Source organism: Pavona decussata, unplaced genomic scaffold (assembly GCF_977016875.1).
Source record: "Pavona decussata unplaced genomic scaffold, jaPavDecu1.1 SCAFFOLD_156, whole genome shotgun sequence".
NCBI lineage: Eukaryota > Metazoa > Cnidaria > Anthozoa > Scleractinia > Agariciidae > Pavona > Pavona decussata.
The window spans coordinates 2,279,756-2,301,923 of NW_028145568.1; the positions used below are offsets into that span (position 1 = coordinate 2,279,756).

At 37.3% G+C, this 22,168-nt stretch overlaps 2 protein-coding genes across 2 annotated transcripts in view; one reads left to right on the forward strand and one right to left on the reverse strand.

Annotated features, from left to right (window-relative positions):
- LOC146465230 (blastula protease 10-like) overlaps positions 1–22,168 on the forward strand; it is a 532,877-nt gene that overhangs the window by 238,028 nt on the left and 272,681 nt on the right. The window lies entirely within an intron of this gene.
- LOC146465257 (uncharacterized) lies at positions 8,047–10,079 on the reverse strand. The gene is made up of 2 exons (XM_085128787.1): positions 9,919–10,079; positions 8,047–9,888 (listed from the first exon to the last, which is right to left on the reverse strand). The coding sequence occupies exons 1-2, from the start codon at positions 10,056–10,058 to the stop codon at positions 8,049–8,051; spliced, it is 1,980 nt and encodes a 659-aa protein (XP_084984913.1). The 5' UTR covers positions 10,059–10,079; the 3' UTR covers positions 8,047–8,048.

Here is a 22,168-nt window from a genome sequence, read left to right on the forward strand (position 1 = left end):
TCAGACATAAAGTTTTGTCCGTGTACATGTCTTGACCCATATTAGGTTAAAATAAGCACATAGAAAAACATTTTGAAATGTTCTAACCTTATAATATGCTGTAAAAGACAGTTCCAAAGACCATCTTAGCACGATTCTCTGGTTGCTCGTCGCACAAGTTTGAGCCGGTTGTTTGCTAAACAGGTATACCCAAGGCAACGACAACAATTAAGATAACGATACCTTTAGTTACGTTCTTTTTTTCCTTGCTTAAATCCAGATAATTTATTTATTCGTGTATTCGTTTGCGGGCGCAGGCAAGCTTGTTAGGAGTGTTGGGGGTAGGGGGTTGGGTGGGTTAGAGATTACATTTTACAAAAATATTGTCAGTACTTACTGATGAAAATCACTACATCCTTGAGCTAGTTCTTTCAATTTTCTTTATACAATAGATCCTAGTCTGAAGAGAAAGTCTTTTTTTCCCCCAAGTATTTGACCCCAAATAGCGCATTTCCCTTATAAATGGCTGATAAATAGGAATGAAAGAACGCACCCCTACGAAAAATATTGCCTTTCGTTTGTTTTCCTGAGTTAGTGGAATCCTAGGAAGACATTGAATTCCGTAAGTCTGGGTGTCCTGTTGCTTCGTGTGGTCATTCATCTGCGTGTTACTTCCTTAGGTAACACTTGAATAGTGCAGGGACCACTTGTACAAACAGCAGCAAAGGGTAGCCGGATCTTTGTGTAGATCGGGATCAGCAATATTGAATGAAACGTAAAATTAAATGCAAGGCTGATCGGACAGCTAAAATAATTTTATTACCCAAAATTTCGGTTAGACAATACTAACCTTCTTCAGGGGCGGCAAATGTCCTTCACTTTAAAACTTGAAGATCGTGACAACTTCATTTGTCATGCTTTTCTGAGGTTCCTTTAACTCCTTCAATTTGTCAAGAATGTTATCGAAACATGTAATATCACAACCATTCATCGAAACTTTAAAAATTGCCAGTTGCGCTTTCAACGCGTCGGAGACTACATGATCGGCATAATTCGTTTCAAAAAATTGTAGCTCCGTGGAAAAGTCTTCAGATTTAAGAACTTTGATAAAAAAGACTACATTGTTGCATACGGCTACATACATGACATACCATGGCTGGTTAAAACGCAGGTCAAAAGCATTCAGTATCACGTCAATAGCTTCGAATTATATGCGCCTTTTAATAGCCCTATCCAGGGATGTTGTAGGATATGTTGCTCCAGTTCTGATGTCTATTACTTAATTAATTTTTTTACAGATAGTGAGGAGCCCCAGGACCCCCCGGCCCCTCCCCCTGCGCGGCGGAATTAAACTGTATTTTGTCATTTTATGTTTTGATTTTCTGTCGGGAAACTTGATCTCTAATCCCCTCCCAGCACTACTGATCCCGATCCCAGTCCCCTTTTTGTGTAAGACAAGGTGGTCTATGGGTCGACGATGAATCTGCTCTAATTTTGTTGCCTTAGAAATGAACGAATGTTCCAGTTACCCATGTTTGAATGGCGGAACTTGTGTTGATTATGTGAAGAAGTTTAAGTGCAACTGTATTGCATACATAATTGGAGTAAGATGCGAGGCAATAGGTTTGTTCACTTTTCCTTACTGAAACTTGCAAAAACCTCGAAAACTATTAAATGCAAGGAACCACAAAACATATCTCCTAGGTGACATAACCTGCTTAGCAGTTTAGCGGGTAAAAACGTTAATGGCAAACTTCCCTTAAAGTTAAGAGTACGAAAGGAGCTAATTTTCTTGATTAACTTGTACCGTAGGTGACGAATCGTTTTATAAAACATTCTCAAACTCATCAATAATTCATCAAGAGAAAACAAAGAAAAGAAAACCCGCGAGCAGCTCCCCAAAATAGGAAATTTGCCGAGCTTTTTTGCTCTCTTCCTTTAAAACTAAACAAACAACTCCCAATTCTCAATTCATTGCATTTTTCATTGTATCGTAAATGATAGCCATGTATCGTCTGGATTGAAAAAAAACTTCTCAAATTTCCCCAAGTCCATCCTGTTTTGTTTAGTGTTGTTGATCGTAAAGTGATTGTGATATTATAAGTATTGTAAGTTATTAAGATCAGTGTAAAACAGTATTGTTTGAATTGTAAATATAATAAGTATTAGTATATACCCTTATAAACCACACAAGTGAAGAGTGCCTTTCGCGCGCGCTGATTGGCTAGATCGGAGATGATTAGCCAAGTACTATTCACCTCCGAGCAGCCAAAGAGAAACAAGATGGCTTCTCGTTGCGCCACGGTCACTTAAGAGCAAATTATTTTGATAAACAAGGGAGCTGTTACAAAAAATACAAAAAAGGCAACAAATTATAGTTTGACAGCATTAAATGGTAAGTTGTTTAATCTTTCCAAACTCATATCTAAGGCGAAAAACGAAAAAACAATGCATTGTTTACGAAAACTGCGGAGCATTTTAATCAAAATGTAAACAATGAAACTTCTAATGTTTTGCAGCATGGTTTCAACTAAACAACAAGACGAATTTCACACAACAATTGAAGAAATGACACCTTAGCAACTAAATTTTTTATTTGTTCGCAAGAAGGCGAGATGGAACTTTCTACGGGCTTACCACGTGGAGCGCGAGATTTTAAAATTTCCCAACATTTGTCGCACTTGTCGGTATACTGTCAAAAATAAAGGAATGTTTTGGTCCTCTAGTTATTCAGCTTGTGTGGTATATACTAAAAGAACTATTTACCTCGCCGCTTCGCGGCTCGGTAAATATCGATCACTATTCACCTCCACTTCGGTAAATAATTGTTAACTATAAGTATAGGTGACTCGTGGGTAGCATAAAGGTCAGGTCCCAGTTGCTCAAAGAGTGGATAATTTTATTCACTGGATAGGTCGATATCCGGCAGATGAAATGTGTGCAAGATTTCCCTGATAGTCCCATGATTTGTGGATAGAGAAGCTTATGTCGAATTTAAGTATGGCCGGGATTGTGTGGAAAACTTTACAAAAGCATTACTTGGAGTACATCTGCTCCGCTGGATAGTGACTTATCCAGTGGATAAAGCTATCCACTCTTTGAACAACTGAGGCCAGGGCCCCGTTTCTCGAAAGACCCGGTAACTTACCGGGCCAGATAAGTAATTTAGTGACAAATGTTTCTAAACAGAAGTCAATTTTTGTTAGCTTTGAATACTGACTTAATTTTAAAACCTTATTAATCTATGAAGACATTGGCGAGGTACCATGTCTGTAATCGTTTTGTAATCGACAAAAAACATTTAAAAGTATACTTAACTGGCCCGGTAAGGTACCGGGACTTTCGAGAAACGGGCCCCAGGTCTTTTTCGGGATGAAGGGGCCAGGGTAACTTCCAACTGAGCCCAACATCAAAGGAGTTGTTGGGAATGGCACTATGCCAACGAGCCACCATAAAGTATTTTCAAATATTTCTAAATTTCAATCTTATTATCTATTGATTATTATATTATTCATAAAGTATTTTCAAATATTTCTAAATTTCAATCTTATTATCTATTGATTATTATATTATTGTTTTATTATTATAGTTCAATTGTAAAATCTACATAATTCAGCCGTGAGGCTGCGAAGTGATTTAATAAACTATTTATCATCTTATCATCTTATCATGCCAATGACACTACTTTGTTGCTACATGTAGATGGATCAAAGAAATCTCTAATGTCCACTGGGGCTACCTTTAAGGAATTTGGGTCATTATCGAGTCCACTTTCATATAAATAACAATAAAACTGAGGCGCTTTGGATTGAATTGGTTCATTGAAGCAAGGCGTCTCAGTTTATATCAGTGCTCCGAATATGGGCTCACATGGGCGACTTTCAAAAGTACGCGCATTAAGAATTTGGTTCTTCACCGACAGGGGCGCGTCTGTGGCTTTAAATTAAGAAGAGAAAAAGAAAGCAATTGAAGAAATCATTTGCTGATGGCATGTCAAATGTCTGAGCCTTTTGCCAGAGTTATCGTTTTAAAAATACTGAAAGTTAATTTCAAAATGTATCAGTCATGCCAAGTCTATCTACATGACAGAAAACGTTGAAAGAATTAATAACTCACCGCTGTTTAGATTTCCCTGGAATGGTACAAATTAAGTAAAGGGAAATACAATGAAGTATAGCCAGACATAACTAGTCAATGATCAATGACATCAATGATCGAGTAATCAGGGGGTAATCATAGAGTAACGACAGTTGATTACTCATTGAGTATTGCCAATGATTATTGAAAATTAAAATAGGAATAATGTAGATAATGAGATTTTCATTGCAGTGGCACTTTTTCAACGACAAATACAACAACAACAACAACAAAATTATTGCTAGGGCTTAGGAAGGCTGCCGTCACAATTTTCAGTGAGTAATCAACTGAGTCACTAATTGATTACCCATTGATTACATTGGTGTCATTGATTAGTTATGTCAGGCCATAGAGCAAGAGGAATGAGCACTGGTTATGTTCTCCACAACTAAATTTTCGCCCACACAAAAGCCATTGCAGTGAGACTTATGAAGGCCCGTTCTGGTCAAAATAAAGCATGTAATTTCCACTTGTCAGTAAATTAATTTTTTCACTGTTTGTAATTAATATTATGTACGTCTGAAATTATTTTTGTCTAAGGCCAAATGGTTTAACTGCTATTAATTAATTTTTTTGTACTTCATAATTATTTTTTTCTAAGGAGGAATTAATTTTATGTTCCTCATGATTATTTTTGTTAATTTTTTTCTGAAGTGAGCAAAATAAATTTGTTGAACGTAGGAATTATTTTTGTGCTTTTTTCCAACAAGCCTTTGCGGCCGTGCAATTGCCATGTGCAACAAACATGGCGGCTCGTGAACACAGGTCACGTCGAGTGGTGTTACGAGACAGAAATATACGCGGTTTCGCACTTTTTCTGCAGAATCTCAAGAGCGTTCTGAATCTTTTCGCGAGTGAACAGGTCTTAACTGCAGAGATTGTAAGTGAATCAAGGCATCGTTTACTGGATGCATCGGTTACGTTGACCTTCCTGATGAGTGACATAACGAACGGTGTTGGAAATGCAACCGGTATTTCATCAGTTGTGCTTCAAGATCCTGTTCAGAACTTGAAGCATTCATTGACCCAGCTAATTGCATTACTGGCTAGTCTGATTGAAAGCCATGACAATGCAGACTTTCACGATGCCCTTGATATAGAAAGAACAACTTGAGCATTTGCGATCACTTTATTTTTCTTGGGAAGCAATTGCTGGCATTCTCCAGGTCAGCGTTTCAACCCTTCACCGGCGACGTGAAGAATTTGATTTGAAGGATTCTTCCTTTTCAGATATATCAGACGATGAACTGGATGAAATTTACAGAAGTATAACCGGCAATTCAAGTACAGGACTCCTTACTCCTAACATTGGGAGAAGAAGATTTATAGGTGCACTGAGAGGTCGAGGCTTGAACGTTCAAAGATGGAGAATCACCGAGTGTCTACGACGTGTCGATCCTGTTGGAACTGCTTTACGCTGGAGAATAGCCATTCATCGCCGAAAGTGTTATGTACCCACTCCCAATAGTCTATGGTATATAGATTCAGGGCACAAATTAATCAGATATAAGCTTATAACGCACGTCTGTATTGATGGGAAGACGAGGTTAATTTTGTATGCTGCTTGTCGGAACAATAATAAAGCAGAAACAGTGCTTTCCTTGTTTCAGAATGCGGTGACGACATGGGGATTACCCACAAGGGTGCGTTCTGACTACGGTATGGAGAATTATCATGTTGCTGCTTACATGATACAACATCGTGGACCAGGAAGAGGCAGCATCATTACTGGATCTTCGGTCCATAATTCAGGGTTGAGAGGAGACATCGTGATGTTTATTCTGGTGTGTTGGTATTCTGTTCTCGCATTTTTGGAGAGCTAGAAGGTGAAGGTAACTTATAGATGTTCTAAACGATGTACACATTTTCAGCCTGCACCATGTCTACATTCCGAGAATACAAAATTCTCTCGAGGAGCTTGTCAGGCAAATGAATAATCGGCCAGTATCAACTGATAGAAACCAATCACCACTGCAAATGTGGGAGGGGGATATGCTGGAGAACTTGCATTCTGGGCATACTGCATTGAGCGAAACTGAAATTGAACACTTTGGAGTTGATCCAAATGGCGTCCTAGCAGTGGAAGATGAAGATTACCAAGTAGATGTTTCCCAACCATTAATCAACCTTTCAGATGGACAGATTTCACAGCTTCCAGACCCTCTGTCAAACGATTGAAACAGCGGAAAGCATATTTACTTGCAGTGCGTTGAAATTATTAACAGGTCTCTAATATCTAGTTAAGACTCTTGAAGCCTAAAGAATCAAGCAACAACTGTAACAAAAATATTTCTCTTCAGTCTACATGATATATTTTGTTCCATAAGTGACATATATGTAGATGAAGTAGGCCACAGGAATGTACGGATAACTTAAATTGTTGTATACCTAGACTTTCACTCAACAAAATGAGCACTGTGATTGGTTGATTCTTGGTCATGTGCCCCTGATCAAATACAAATGTATCCCGACCGGGATACAATTCTGCAGTTGTTGCCCTCTCAGTTACTGAGAGGGCGACAACTGCGGAATTGTATCCAACAATTCTGCAGTTGTTGCCCTCTCAGTTACTGAGAGGGCGACAACTGCGGAATTGTATCCAACAACTGTTGTTTGCTGTTTGTTTTGCTGTGATTGTTGAGGGGAAAGTCTAAATATACAACAAAGCACTTAATGTAGGGTCCCGAGGGAAACTAGTTAGTTTTGTTTTCCCTGAATCCTGATGTTTCCTGAGACAAAGTTGAGGGAAACATCAGGGCTCTCAGGAAAACAAAGCTAACTGTTTCCCTCGGGGCCATAATAAAATTAATGTATAGTGTTTCCTAGGGAGTGAGCGGAAAGTAATTTATTGGGTGTGATTAGAATTCTCACTAAAATGCTAAGGGACAACTAAAAGACTATCTTATGTAAAACATGATCACCAAAAAAGGGATTTTGATCATGATTTATTTACTGGTAATTTAAGATGAACAATAAAGCCCCATGTGGACCTGAAGTAGACTGAATGTACTTCCACCACCCTCATCCCATGTCACCCCAAACTGATGATAAATGTTGACCATTGCTTGACGCCGCATGTCCATCTCTAAGGGATTTGTTCATTATTGCTTAATTCAGAAGTCTTCCTTCAGTTGAAACATATACAAATTCAACTCAGAAGCTGAATATCGTTACAGATTTTTTCATGAGACAGAATATCTATACCAAGATGGTAAGAGCCATTCAAAATAACAAATGACATCTAGAATAGCAGTACAAGTCACAGAAAACTTGACATGTATTAATTCTATTGTATTTAACTAACAGTAACCTAACAGTAATTGTAAAAGGCAACAAGCATTTGAGTAGCTCTTGAATTCTAATTGTCATGCACCTCAGATAACTCGAATTGCCAATAGAAAGAGCAGGAGCATACATAAACAAAGGCTACAAAAGTGCCATTAATATATGAATATAGAAAATTACAAAAAATGCAGGCTGGATTAACTATTCACCATCTTAATAAAAGCTCAAAATTCTAATATCAAGGTGACGTAATGTTGATGACAGTGCTGTCATTGATACATAAGCTAACAATCCAACATCCGCTATATATTCATATATTTATAGGCATGTTTCAACTCTATAGAAACACTTGGTCTACATGAAATTTAAAAAGGATATATCCAATCCAATTAAAATGTCAAGTACATGTAACATCAATGAACCCCTTATCTTTTGAAGTTGTACCATTCCACTTCTTTCAAATTGCAATTTCAGTTTTTTAGTTCTTGTGTCACTATTGAAATGAAAACTAATGTGCAACATGTGAATGAAGTTCAGGTTTTCTACATAGGGATTTTTTTTCCTTTCAACCCTGAAACAACTCAACTTGCCAAAGTTAATGTTTTCTTATCAGTTCAGAGTCAAAATGGAGTCTGAATGAAAGCAATTTAATTCTTTCCAAAGAAAGGCTGTGAGAATGCTAAGTCATACAAAGCAAATAATCTCTCTATGGGAGGTAACGGAATTTGATTTGTTGGTCTTGGTAACTCAAGAACATTAGTACAGGTATGAGCTAAAGGCAGAAAGCCGCCCTCCACAGATGGGTGTTCCTCTTCACTTGATGCTTGATGACTCGTAGCTTTGATTTCTGTGGGTAGTATGAACTCCAATGATGGTGCAAGCTTCAACCCAAGGACTGGCTCCTCTGCTGAAGCAGTGGCAAACTGAAGGATGTGACTCAAATTCAGGGTAGTCTCCCCACACACCCTCCTGGAAGCTGCCACTTCTCGAACGTATTTGACAAAGAATTGATAAATTTCTTTCTCTTTTTTTAGTGCATTGGACCCCTCCTCTGAAAACTGAGGCTTCAAAATCTGCAGCAGCATTGTGACACTCATTTTATGCTGAGCTTGAGGTCTCGGGAGATAAACAAGCATCGGCAGCTGCTGTAAAGCTGACAGCATTCCAAGTTCTTCTAGCCCTTGTCGAATTTGGCGAACACATGGATCAGAACATTCTTTAGAAGAGACAATTTGCTGCAAAATGCTCTCCTCTACAAAAACAGGCAGTTGCCCATTTTGGAGAATGGCAACTGCCATCATAATTCCAACAAAAAAGTAACCTTGTGCTAATAGTGGCCTCAAGCCTTGGTCAAAGTATTTTTCTTTAATGGCTTGGTTCATTAGTCGTATCCAGTCTTTATGTGGTCCACCCTGATCTACACATTCTTCTCCCATGAAGTCAACCTGAAATGTCAATCTGTAGTTTGTAATGTACTGCAATTCACTAAATGTTGTTTGCAGTATTCTGTCCCTGTCAACAGTAATGTAATTTGTTTCTCCTTCAATAGTTTCATCGCAATTCGTGACTTCTAACTGTCTGCCGGTGACAATCTCTTTTTGTAGAAATTTTAACACTTCTACAGGGTCACTCACACCTTGGGCTTTCACATGACTGATAATGGAGTTGATATTAAAAGAATTCAATGTCGATTGACTGTCACTTACAGAGAGTACTGATCCTGCATTTGTTTCAGAGAGATCTGTACTGGTGTGCAAGTTTTGTTCAGACAATCTGCTGCCCACGTGAGAAGTATACAAAGGAGTTTGTTGTGTCAAATCGATGAGCAGGTTGTCTTCACCACTTGCAGCATCACTTGAGCAGACGACGTCAGTTCTTTCTACTTCAAGATCAAAGGGAGAAGCTTCTAGAAGTGTATCACTACGATCCAACATGGATGCAGGGAGCTCTTCTAATAGTCTTAAATACAAACACCCAGACGGAGCGATAGATTTGAGTAGAAGTTTAGAATCAATTTCCTTGCCTCGTGGGAGACTCAGTCTTAGCAAAGTGCCGCCACAGTTCTTAGCAATTTCGAAATACATTCCCTCCAATTCACCAGTCAGCAATGTCGACAATTCTTTGTGCAGTGTTTTGGCGTCCCATTTTCTGTTGATGTCAAAACCTGAGATAATTCTCCCAGAGCTTTTCAATTCGGGCTTCTCGGATTTGTTTGGTACCTTTTCACTCCCAATTTCCAGTATAATAGCATCTTTTGAAACCACTTCAGACGCCAATGGTCGACCAGCAGAGCGTCTTATACTTGGATAAGGTCGAGAAGTACAAGATCTTTCGTACCTTCCGGTTGAAGAATTCCTAGCCCTGCTGGCTCCTGTCCCTCTCGAAAGTGTAGGGAACCGCCTCCCTAATTCCTCCAAAGCGTTACCCGTGCCAGCTCTGGGAGTCGATCTCTGCGGCTCGATACAAGACGAACTTGCCTGACTTTCACTTGCAATTAATGATCGCTGTTCCGTTAACGAAACGTTCTCAGCGATTGCCGCTGTGCCTCTCTGCTCAACTAGGGAAACAAGGTGATTGATCTGGCTTATTGCTGTTTGTGCAATTGACTGAATGCGAATAACAGAATCTGAGTTGTCAGAGTTGTTGTTACCCGCCATGTTTCTTTGTCAGCACATGGCAATTGCACGGCCGAAAAAGGCTTGTTGGAAAAAAAAAGCACAAACATAATTCCTACGTTCAACAAATTTATTTTGCTCACTTCAGAAAAAATTAACAAAAATAATCATGAGGAACATAAAATTAACTCCTCCTTAGAAAAAATAATTATGAAGTACAAAAAAATTAATTAATAGCAGTTAAACTATTTGGCCTTAGACAAAAATAATTGTAGACGTACATAATATTAATTACAAACAGTGAAAAAATTAATTTAATGACAAGTGGAAATTAAATGCTTTATTTTGACCAGAACGGGCCTTCATATACAACACTCAAAAAAAAAAAGAGAAAAAAAACTTATGGCCCCTCTGCTTACCTAGATATGACAACGAATAACGCTTCTAGGAAAGCATAAGTGAAACTAAGAATAAGCGGCCACAAGCTTTGATTGAAACAGGAAGATACGACAACGTACCCCATAGTGAAAGGGTGTGAAATGTTTGCAACTGTAAAGCCATTGAAGATGAAATTCACTTTTTATTAGATTACCCAAGCTACTCTTCTTTAAGAGATATGTTCTATATTAAAATAGAACCTAGCCTTCCATTTCCACGACTAATAGCAAAAGAACTTTACTATCGCATATAATGAACTCAACTGACTGATTTTACAAACACTCAATTAACTTCATTTGTTTCCTCCTGCTTCGAATTGAGAGATAAACGTCTCTCCGGAATGATTACTTCTACTGTATGAATAGTTTAAAATAAGCAAAGACTTCAGTTACTTCATTTATTTATTTATTTCTTTTATTTTTTAATTATTATTTTATTTTATTTTAAGTTTTCTTAAGAATTAGTCAACGAATCAATAATTAGTTATGAGTAGCTTTTGCAATACTGTATTTGTTATAGTCATGCAAATAAGGCTTGTTGTTGTTGTTGTTGTTGCATTAAATGAAAATAAATTTCAGGTCAGCAAGATAGAACAAATTCACAAGAGACACATACAAGGACAGAGAAAGTAATGCAATAGATTTTTTTATTTCAACAACGCAACAAGCAAAAACTACATTTTACATTACAACATTATAATTGCTAAATAACAGGCTGAATGTTACGCTATTTTAACACACCCATTCTTTTTTAATGTTACGCTATTTTAACACACCCCATTCTTATCCTTTGTACTTCGCTCTCCCTATCCCCCTCCCCTCACACACCCACACACACACCCACACAAACAAAAAAATAAAACCAAAAAAAAAAAATAAAATAAAATAAAGAAAACCACCAAAAACAAAAATAGAAAAAAGAAAAAACGTAAGAGGTAATAAGTTCCATTGATCAAGTCAGAGGGGTCATTTTTCATATCTACTTTGTGGCATTTCAATTCTGTATTTAATTATCAATTTATCAACGAAGTCTTGGAGGAGAATTGGTTTGTTGTGTAGTTTGTTGGTGTAAATATAGTATCTCATAAATAACATGGTATAATTGAATTTCCTTACTAGTACCTTTTCATGTAAGTCCGAGAGGATGCCGAACAGTCTTTCTTCGCTAGATGGATTGAACTTGATTTTGTTTTCTATAATGAACCAGTTGATGACCCGTTGAATGAAAATCTTGACGAAATGACAATCTCTAAAAGTATGGTCAATAGAGTCTTTTTCACCACAATATATACATTCATCATCTTCCTTGATTCCATGGCGGTGAAGCTCCTTTTTGGTGACCACAATTTGGTGGATTAGTTTATACTGAAATTCCTTTAATTTGGTCTCTCTACAGACAGTTTTTAGGGAGGTAAATATTTATTACCATTTATCTTCATCCAAGGAAAGATCTTTGCTCCATCTCTGTGGTCCAGAATGACAGAATGACCTGTTGTGTGGGTTTTCGTGCATAATAACCTATAGAAGTCGCTAGTCTTGATTTTGTTCAGGTATAGAGTTATCGATTCATTTAATTGTAGACTAAGATTATTATCAGAATATAACTCTTTATTAATTGGCTTCGTTGATTTTGCTTTGGAATAGCGCTAATAACTTGATAAATATTGGAGAAAGTTAGTTTTACAGGAATACTTATTCGTAAATTCTTGGTAGGACATTGGTTGACCGGTATTGTCTAAGAGATCTTGTATTGACAGGATATTTTTTTAAACTATTCCCTGATAAAAATGGTTTTACTGTCAACAAGCAATGCAATAGATATTACATCTAGGAATTACTGCGCTATTATTATATAATCTCACTTGAGGAATTGAATTAGGTAGCAAGATATTTTTTAACTGAACCTGTTGCTGTTTAATCAGGAAATCGTCACATCCCTGGAGTCAGAGAATAGTACGTTTTAGGTTTTAAACCAGCTTTCTACAGATAACTTTAGGGTCGTTACTTGTTATAATGTGTTATAAGTTGTAAACGCTTCGTGCTGGCTTGAATGAATGAATGAATGAATGAATGAATGAATGAATGAATGAATGAATGAATGAATGAATGAATGAATGAATGAATGAATAAATGAACGAGCGAACAATGAACGAATCGGGATGCTCGGATGAATAAATGAATGGTTACTGTAATGTGTGAATGGATGGGTGGATGGATGGATACATACACGTAGAGGAAGGGATGTCTTAGATGGATTTCATTTAAGAGAATGCTTCCATCCTTGCTTGAAGCACTCGGATCTGTTTCGAGTGACGTTCAAGAAAAATCAACTTGTGAGTGACTTTCGCTGTAATTACTGAATTGAATTAAACAGAACAGAATCTTCACTTTGAGAGAAGGGACTTTATTGCCCATGAAAGCAGTGGTGTTCCAGTCCTCAAATGTTAATTTATTTAAGGACAACTATTTCTTGTTTATAACAGAGTTCTAGCGACTGGGGGGAGAAGGATGCCAAGATTGTGAGCATAGAAATGGGTCTAAGGCAAAGAAAAGTTCGTGAGGGAATTGAATCGCTGCGTGAACGACACAACGGAATGGAAGCTCTGAACAATCATGAACAACTTGAAACGTGGAAGCTAATTCTGAAAAAAACTATTTTGAACTACATTTTGCCGCGCTCATAACTTAATTCCACCATTAACACTTCATTTAAAACATCATAACGTGTATTTATGTACAAAAAACAAACAAAACAGAACAACAACAACAAAAAAAACAACAACAAACAAACAAACAAGCAAACGTGTGATTACAGAGGAAACACTGACAACGGAACCTTCATGATGAAGTGTAAGCAAACTACTGGAAACTTAGCTATTTTTTAAAGGATTTTAACCATGGAAAATCTCGTATTTAAGCGAAATAATCTTTAAAACTTTCATTTTTGTATTATTTTATCTTTTTATTTTGGTTTTGCTTTGGTTTAAAAATTAGCACTGCCAATTTTTGTCGAGCCACAAAATTAGTTATCGACAGGATGAAGGACAACTTCAGTCCGTTTACATTGCTAAAAGTGTCAGTAACGTTTACCAATTTTTACACAGGGAACAGTTCGTGATTAATTTTGCAAATCGTCCCATTATTTTTGGCCAGGATTGTAGATTGTAGCGTAGTTAGGCTTCCTTTTCCGTTCGCTGTTCGGCAGAGGAAAGTCGTTTTTCTTGTTCTTTATCGTTCTTTGTCAGCCTGACTTTGCTTATCTGGTCATAAAAGACGCCATGTCCCTCCAATGTACGCAGAACTTCGACACTCGCATGGGATTCTGTATACAACGTGTTCAACCTCGGAAAACCCCGTTTTAGAGTCAAATAATTTTAAAAGGTTAGATGACGAGCGGTGAAAATTTCATACTGAATACTATGAATAAAAAAGAAGAAGTGCTTACCATTGAAAGCTTTAATTTATTTGGTTTAACTTCCACCTTTTTATTCCCAGACATTCAAACAATAAATGATTGATGTATTCCTATTGAGACCCTAATCATCGTTATAGTTTTAATGCCCCGCTAACAGCAACGCCAAGAACACTTTTCTGTTTACGGCTTTCGGCAGCAGCAGAAGCTAAAATAGGCGTAATCGTAATTCATGATGATTTCGTCAGAACTGGATACCTCGTTCCCCCCATATTCTTGACCGCTACATGTGTGGTTGTAAAAGTGGCCTATGATCTGCCCATTCACCGTAGCCTTATTTTTTTTTCCATACACGGAAACCTCTGCGTCGCAGGTGGTGAACCCAGGAGTTGCCGCACAGAGCTCAGTGCAGGTCTTCTTGTCAGCGGCATTTCTCACCGTTACCACGTTAGCCCAGGGTCCACTTCCTCCTGTGGCGGTGCTTCCTCTGCAGGCAGCAGTCGCTGACATGTGCAGTGCCTGCCAGGCCAAGTCGTACGCCGTATTCTTGTCGTATCCAGCATTAAGGCGGTCTTGAGGCAGACGGCCATTGTCATCGAGTAAGGCAAAGCCCCCAGGTTGGCCGGCCTTGTCCAGCCGAGCTTTGAGTTCGGCAACCTGAAATAAATCGCAGGATATAGCTTAGCTTGGCTTCAAGTTATGTTGCTTAACTCCTCTATTAACCAAAAAATGTATAAATTTTATGTGAGAGTCATTTTTATATTTCACTCTTTCAACTGCAGAAAGTAATACTCCATTCCCTCATTAAGGTCTTTTTGAGACTTATTGAGATTGGTTGAAATAAGAATAAACTGGCTCTAAACAATCCTTTCAAAAGTTTTCGCGATTGATGAAAGCACAGCGATAGGCTCCCTCTTGCCTTATGATTCGGTGTAACCTTTGCCAGCTTCAAGCACTACACTCAATTGACTTGTAAACGTGACCATCAAGGTATTACAAATTATCAGAGGTGCCTCCTTTATTAATAAACCCAAAATACCATCTAGTGCAGACGACATAGTTTTAATAACGTCAAGAATTTTACTCGGTGTGGTTTCTTATAAGGCAAAGGGGGAATCACCCTTTGGGCACTTCCTGAGGTATATACTTGTCGAGATTCAAAATAATAACTTTGCTCTTGTGCTTACACGAATTATCATAAAATAAATAAATAAATAAATTAGAATCTAGAGACCGAAGTAACTAAGGGGTTTTCGAGTCAGTCTCCAGATTTTTATGTTTGTGAAGAATGGACACCAGTATATGAATGGCGGTCGGCCTCGTTTTTTAGGTCTCCGCTAATTGTGACACTGCCGCCATCATGGCTACCAAAGAGGAAATAGTGAGCCTACTCAAAGAGGCCATGGAACCGTTGAAGAGAAAACTCGAGCGTTTAGTTACAAGCGTTACTGAATTAAAATACCTGGTTGAATTTTAGATGAGAATTAAGAAGAAGTGCTTTCACAGCTTCAACTGACCAACGAAAGAGTAACTAGCAATACCACGAAGATAAAAGAAGCATAATCCGATCTTGCTAACTTTAAAAAGGACTGTCGCAGCCGTGCAAACACTGGCTTCGAGGACCTCGCTTAATATGTTAGAAGAGATTGCTTTGAAATCCGGATTTCCGAAAAGCGAAAACTACACCAGTAACGACATACTGAGTCGTATCGATTGGGAAAGTCATAGAAGTTCCAATTAAAGAGGAGGACATGTCCAGTGCGCATCTTACAACTCAGAAGCCCCAGCGAAGATCATAGTGAAGTTCAATCGGCGAGACGGACGGAACGCATTCTACGCTAACCTTAGAAAGCTGAGGCTTGAATTTGTACAAAAAGTCCTAAAATTTGTGCCGCATGTTGCATGAAAGCAAGTCTAAGGGCTGATTTCTGTAAAATGCTCCTTGAAATGTTCAGTGATTTCCCTGGCGCCACTTCTCCTTTATCGCTCTTCATGTGCTTCGTGACACCACATCATTTTTGACGGAGAGACAGATAAACAGAGAGTAAGAAGGAATATTACCTCGAACCACACTACATTTTAAAAGACGGCGCCCTCCCTCGAATGAGTCGGTCCTCGCCCTAGTTGTGCCAGGTGATACAATCTTGGAAGTTTATGGAAAAAAAAATTATCTAAATTTAACTGAATAACAACTTTGGGAACACATGGAGCGATAGACATTTCTTTAAGAAATTCACGTCCAATTGCGCTTTCCTTGCCTTGTTCGAGGTCTTCTCTAGATGGCTAAAGTCACTCAGCTGAGATCGACATCATTCGTTCATATTTGGCTGCTAATTGAAGTCGTGCACATTACTTCCAAGTTTACGGAATAACACACAGCACACAAGAAATTATCTTCAAATAACAGCACACGGTTTGTTTGATACATGTTTCGGATGACCTACATCCATCTTCAGTTTCCAATGCAAATAGAACCGTTAGTCGGCGTAATATAAACGCAACGTGTATGGAATAATAATAACTGAATAACAGCCGGTTTGCGAACACGCCTGGAGGGATCGATCGATCGATCGAGGTATTCTCTAGATGGCGAAAGTCTGAGATCGCATTCATAGTTGGCTGCTAAGTCGTGCACAATACTTCCAAGTTTACGAAATAACATCAGGCAAGAACATGAAAAGTTGAAAAGTTAAATCGAAAAACACAAATCGAAATAAACGCTGTCATGTTTGAGGAAATACAGTAATTGCTAACCTCTTGTTTTAATATCTTCCATCTTCTTCGGCCAGCATCCATCCCAGTGATGAACAGTAGAACAAGTAGAGAAGTAGAGAAACAAGACATTTTCTTTGATCTAAGAAGAAAGGGAAATATGTTTTTTAAAATGAATGTTTTTATGGATGTTGTGAATTTTCAATCTACTCTCCTTATTATATTTAAAAATCACATTATGATCAGGCAACTTTTGTTGCTCCGTTACCTTATAAAAGTAAACACAGGGGCTGTTTGTATGGACAAAGGTTGGTTTGAATATGGATCAGTCTGAGAGAAAAGGTGAGACAAAAATAAAGAAAAAAAGAAAAGAAAGCATTTTAGGAGACTACGTAAAAAACGAATTTGAGCAATAAAAATGGTAGCCTTATACATAGTCAACGGAGAAAAATCAATAATTTACCAAATAAAATTTTTTTATCTATTACTGCAATTCATTAAGTATCAAAACACAGTTCTTGTTTTCGTTTTTTTAAATCATTTTATATCTACACTTCTTTTCTTTTATAAGAATTTATTTTGTAAGAATATCTAGGCTGAAACTTGCGAAAGTTTAAGAATATTTCAAGAATAAACCCGAGGCTGAGATTTTGAAAAGAATGTAAATTTGTGTGTTGAAGATTTGCAAATACAATACAATGTTTTTAACCAAACCGTATGAAATTCTTTCTTTCTTTAACGGCGAAACTAGCCAATAAAATGAAAAAAAAAAAAAAAATTGCGCTAGCCAAATGTTCAATGGTAATCATAGTTCGGTGAACGGTACATGTAATACATATGTATGGTATACAGCACAAAAGACTTGAACCGCAAAAAGTATACCCCAGTACATTCTAAAACGGCAATGTCATACGCTATAATCTAAGAATATTCACAAAAATACTTTTTAGCCTAACATCGGCAGAAAAATAAGAATAATTAATCCTTACCCGGAAAAACAATATTCTTACAAACAGTGTTCTTACAAAAAGAGCGTAGTATATTATGGATAGAGTTAAATAGAATTAAAAAAATGATAAAAGCTAAAAGCTAAGGCTTTATCAAGTATCAAGGATAAGAGGGATGCTGGTTCATAGGAGCTGAATTAATTTTCAACGACATATGTGTTCTGTCGTGAATTGCAATACCGTCGTGAATTGTAATACCTGTCGTGAATTGTAATAACACTTGTCGTGCATTGTAATACCTGTCGTGAATTGTAATAGCACTTGTCGCGAATTGTAAGAACGTACCTATCGTGAATTGTAATAACCTATTGTCGTAATTTGTAATAATCCGAGCTGTTGTGAATTGTAATACCACGTTGTCGTGATTTGTAATAAGTCTTAAGAACAAACAATTGCAAAAGAAAATAACAAAAATGACGCAAAAAAACCAACCTTTATTTTGATCCATGCGTATTTTTTAAAATTTTGAAACACAAAATCCAGCTTACTTTCGTAACATATGTTTACGCTTTGAAATTGAAGCATTACAACGTTTTAACACCCAAACAGTACAATTTGACAAGCACCCTTAGTTGGGCAAAATGATTTCACTGACCGTATTTCAACTGCGTGTCTTTTCTAAAATACGACAAAAATACGCTTTTTCATAACAAAGTATTTTAAAATACGAAAGAGATCTTGAGCGGTAAATGAATACATTTGGACAAGGAAGTCTCATTCTTTTTAAATGCTCTGCAAGCACGTTGTCTCAACGTATGAAAGTCATGTACATACTTGACACTCGGTTGTAAATAACAGTTCCTTGAAGACTTCTCAAAACCAAAATCTTCAAAAACAACATTGAAGAAAACATTTTTCTATTCAAACAGAGATTACGCTACAGAGGTTACCCCGATAACCTTATAAATAAAACTCTCTCAGAAGTCAATTTCAAAGAAAGAATGTCAGACCTACAAAGCAAACAAAAAACGCGCAAAAACATTTTGGCGTTTGTTACAGAATATCGCCCTTCTGTGCTTTACCTAAGAACCATTCAGATGAGTAAATGGCACTTGATAGAAAACAGGCCTCTGCTAAGAGAGATCTACAGAGATCCTTCCCTACTTTCGTACAGAAAAGGGAGATCTTTGAAAGACGTACTCGTAGGAGGAAATTAGCTTTGAAGGTCATATTCTCCTATCTCGACTAATAGGAGCCGTGTTTGGCCTGTCTTCATTATTTTACCATCATTGTAATTGTTTGTTCTTAAGACTTATTACAAATCACGACAATGTGGTATTACAATTCACGACAGCTCGCATTATTACAAATAACGTCAACAGGTTATTACAATTCACTATAGGTACGTTGTCACAATTCACGACAACTGTTAGTACAATTCACGACGGTATTACAATTCACGACAGAAGAACACATATAAACTTTCTATAAACTTTCATTTAAAATGAAGTTATTTATATAAGGATGTTAAGATCAGCGATAAAAGGCGAGGAAAACTTGGTACGTATTATTTCGACGGAGCTACTAATCTAAACAATGCTGTGGCAATAATTCTAATTGTTGAGAGCTTTGTGGCCTGTGTCACCATTCGTTTTTTTTTTAATATTATTTTACTATAATGGGATTTGATATCGTTCAATGCTATTTATTCTTAACAAATGTTATTTCATTTTTGGTGTCCTAGATCAATTGTGGCTTTCAATAAATGACCTTCTAGCTTGAAGTTTAACCAGCTTATTCAAGTATTGTAAATCTATATGAGGAAAATCGGATTGAAGCTACAAACACTGAGCATGAAAAATGAAGCCAGTTTTAGGTTACAACAAATACTGTGGCCTTGGCGGCAAAAACATGAAAGGCTACAAACAGTAAAATGCCGATAACTGTGTTTTAAAATTCAGGCAAACGTTTCCAATATATCAGAACTCACTTATATTTCGAAAACGCGCATAGACGAGTTGTGATTAGAATACTGATGGGAACAATTCAAGAATAAACAGGTCCCTCATATGCCGAATGGCTACAATTTATTTAGTTTAAAGTGATGCTTCATTTTGTTATCTTACCACCTTTTCAGCGAAGTCTTCACCTTTCTAGCATATCAAAGAAGTGTGCTGTATCAAAAGGCTTTTAATTTAAGTAGGGAGAAAACAATGATAGTCGAATTCTTGATTTCGCTTAACGACCGATTGGTTGCCACACCACACGCGTTGAATTAATAGGCCTTATCATGGTTTTTCGACGCCATTTTGACGGGTAGGCAAACAAGCTTGAAATAACAGTGTTTATATGGAAATCCGATGTCAAATAATTTTCATAAAACATCGCTTCTGAAAAATTAATGAATTGGAAACCTTTGGCACTAGGAAAAGGATTTTAAGAACAAAATTGGAGGGATGTAGCTGTGACAGAAAGCGTCCAGTCGTGTTTTGAACTTTCCATACATTTCCCAGTATTTTTTCCCGCGAACTATTTTCAGTAGCAGCTCACGGCTGGTTCGCTATACAGACAAATGCATGTAGCTAAATTAAAAAACCGCCCGTTGTTTCTCATTCAAATACCGTTTCCAAAACTCTCTCGTAAGTGACCACTGCTCTTATTTCTGAAGCGACCGCAACCGCTTTCGGGACAAGCAGTTTTACAAACTGACCACTGCTTTTTTTTCTGAAACGACCGCAACCACTTTCGGGACAAGCAATTTTACAAATTCTTTTGTTTTGCTTTTACGGTAAGGGACGAAAGTTCGGTCTTTAAGAAACTTTTAAAGAAAAGTTCAGTTTTTAATGGCGCTGAAAGATTTAATAAAGGGCAAACGTGCATCCTGCAACTATCGAGTTATTGGCACACACGTGAGGTTGCTAAGAAGCGTAAGAGTTACTCGAGGCGTATTCAAAAGCAACTCTAGCTTAACTAGTAGCAAACGTTCAAGCCTGAATTTTTTTCAAGGTTGCGTATAAAACTGTGATGATCATTCAGTTATTTAATCTTTCTTCCGCAGTTCACTTTTTAGATATTCATTTCATCTCATCACCTCAACGGGGTTATTACGAATTCGCAATATGACCAGCTCCCAGTTGGCTTGATAGCTCAGTTGGTAGAGGAGTGCAATTGTATCGGAGAACTCATGGGTTCGAATCCTGTTCAAGCCTGAATTCTTTTCAGGCTTTGTTTTTGCTACTGCTTAAGTTGCGTATACAACTGTGATGATCACTCACTTATTTATTCTTTCTTTCACAGTTCAAATATATGAATTTTCATATACTCGCGAAAAGAATAGTCGCCTGTACCTCTCGCCTAGCTAACAGAATAAAACTGGAGAATGCATAAAAGACTTGCACATCAAAAACCAAACGGTCAACAGACAGCTCTGAGACAGAAAAATGTCAAAGACGGGTCTGGTTATTGCTATTTTATTTTGGTAACTTGCGAATTTATTCAATTTACGTTAGTGATAGGACAATAGGCCTTATCACGGTTTTCGACGCCATTTTGACGGGTAGGCAAACAGGCTTGAAATAACAGTGTTTGTATGGAAATCCGATGTCAAATAATTTTCATAAAACATCGCTTCTGAAAAATTCATGAATTGGAAACTTTCGGCACTAGGAAGAGGATTTTAAGGAAAAAATTGGAGGGATGTAGCTGTGACAGAAAGCGTCCAGTCGTGTTTTGAACTTTCCATACATTTCCCTGTATTTTTTCCCGCGAACTATTTTTAGTAGCAGTTCACGGCTGGTTCGCTATACAGACAAATGTATGGAAAGTTCAAAACACGACTGGACGCTTTCTGTCACAGCTACGTCCCTCCAATTTTGTTCTTAAAATCCTTTTCCTAGTGCCAAAAGTTTCTAATTCATGAATTTTTCAGAAGCGATGTTTTATAAAAATTATTTGACATTGGATTTCCATACAAACACTGTTATTTCGAGCCTGTTTGCCTACCCGTCAAAATGGCGTCGAAAACCGTGATAAGGCCTATTTATGCGTATTTTGTTTCTTCTTAATTAAAACATTCAAATTTTCCTCCAAAGAGTTTACCAATTCCAAAAGGCATGACACGGAGCCGAGGATCTTTCAGCAATAATTGTGCTTTGGTTACTTGCATCTTTGAAGCGAAAATCAGGTTATTAACTGATCATGACTGAACTGGCGGTAATAAAAGCAGTGAAATATTATGTGTTTATGTTTCTTTATATTTTAAGTCCTATCGAATAGTCTTAGATGTTATCAGCTTAATTTGAAACTTTCTTTAGTAATATATATATTTAGGCAAGCCTTGCGTAGCTCCACAATTACTTTTTAAATGGCATTTATATGTCTGCTTATTATATGAACGTAACAACCTTACAAAATCCCTCATCCTTTCTGGAGTCATATTTCTTTTTAGTGCTTAGGCAGCAAACTGCTTACCAACAATTTCAAAAACTTATTAATAACTCATAAGCCCATTGACCTATCAAATGGTCGATAAAACATCACGTGCAGTGGTTTTAAAACCCGATAAAACCTCCTTCTTATTAGTATGCGGTGTTTAATGTTTTTCTCGTATGCTAATTTCCAACGTTCACAAAAGGATCATTGTTA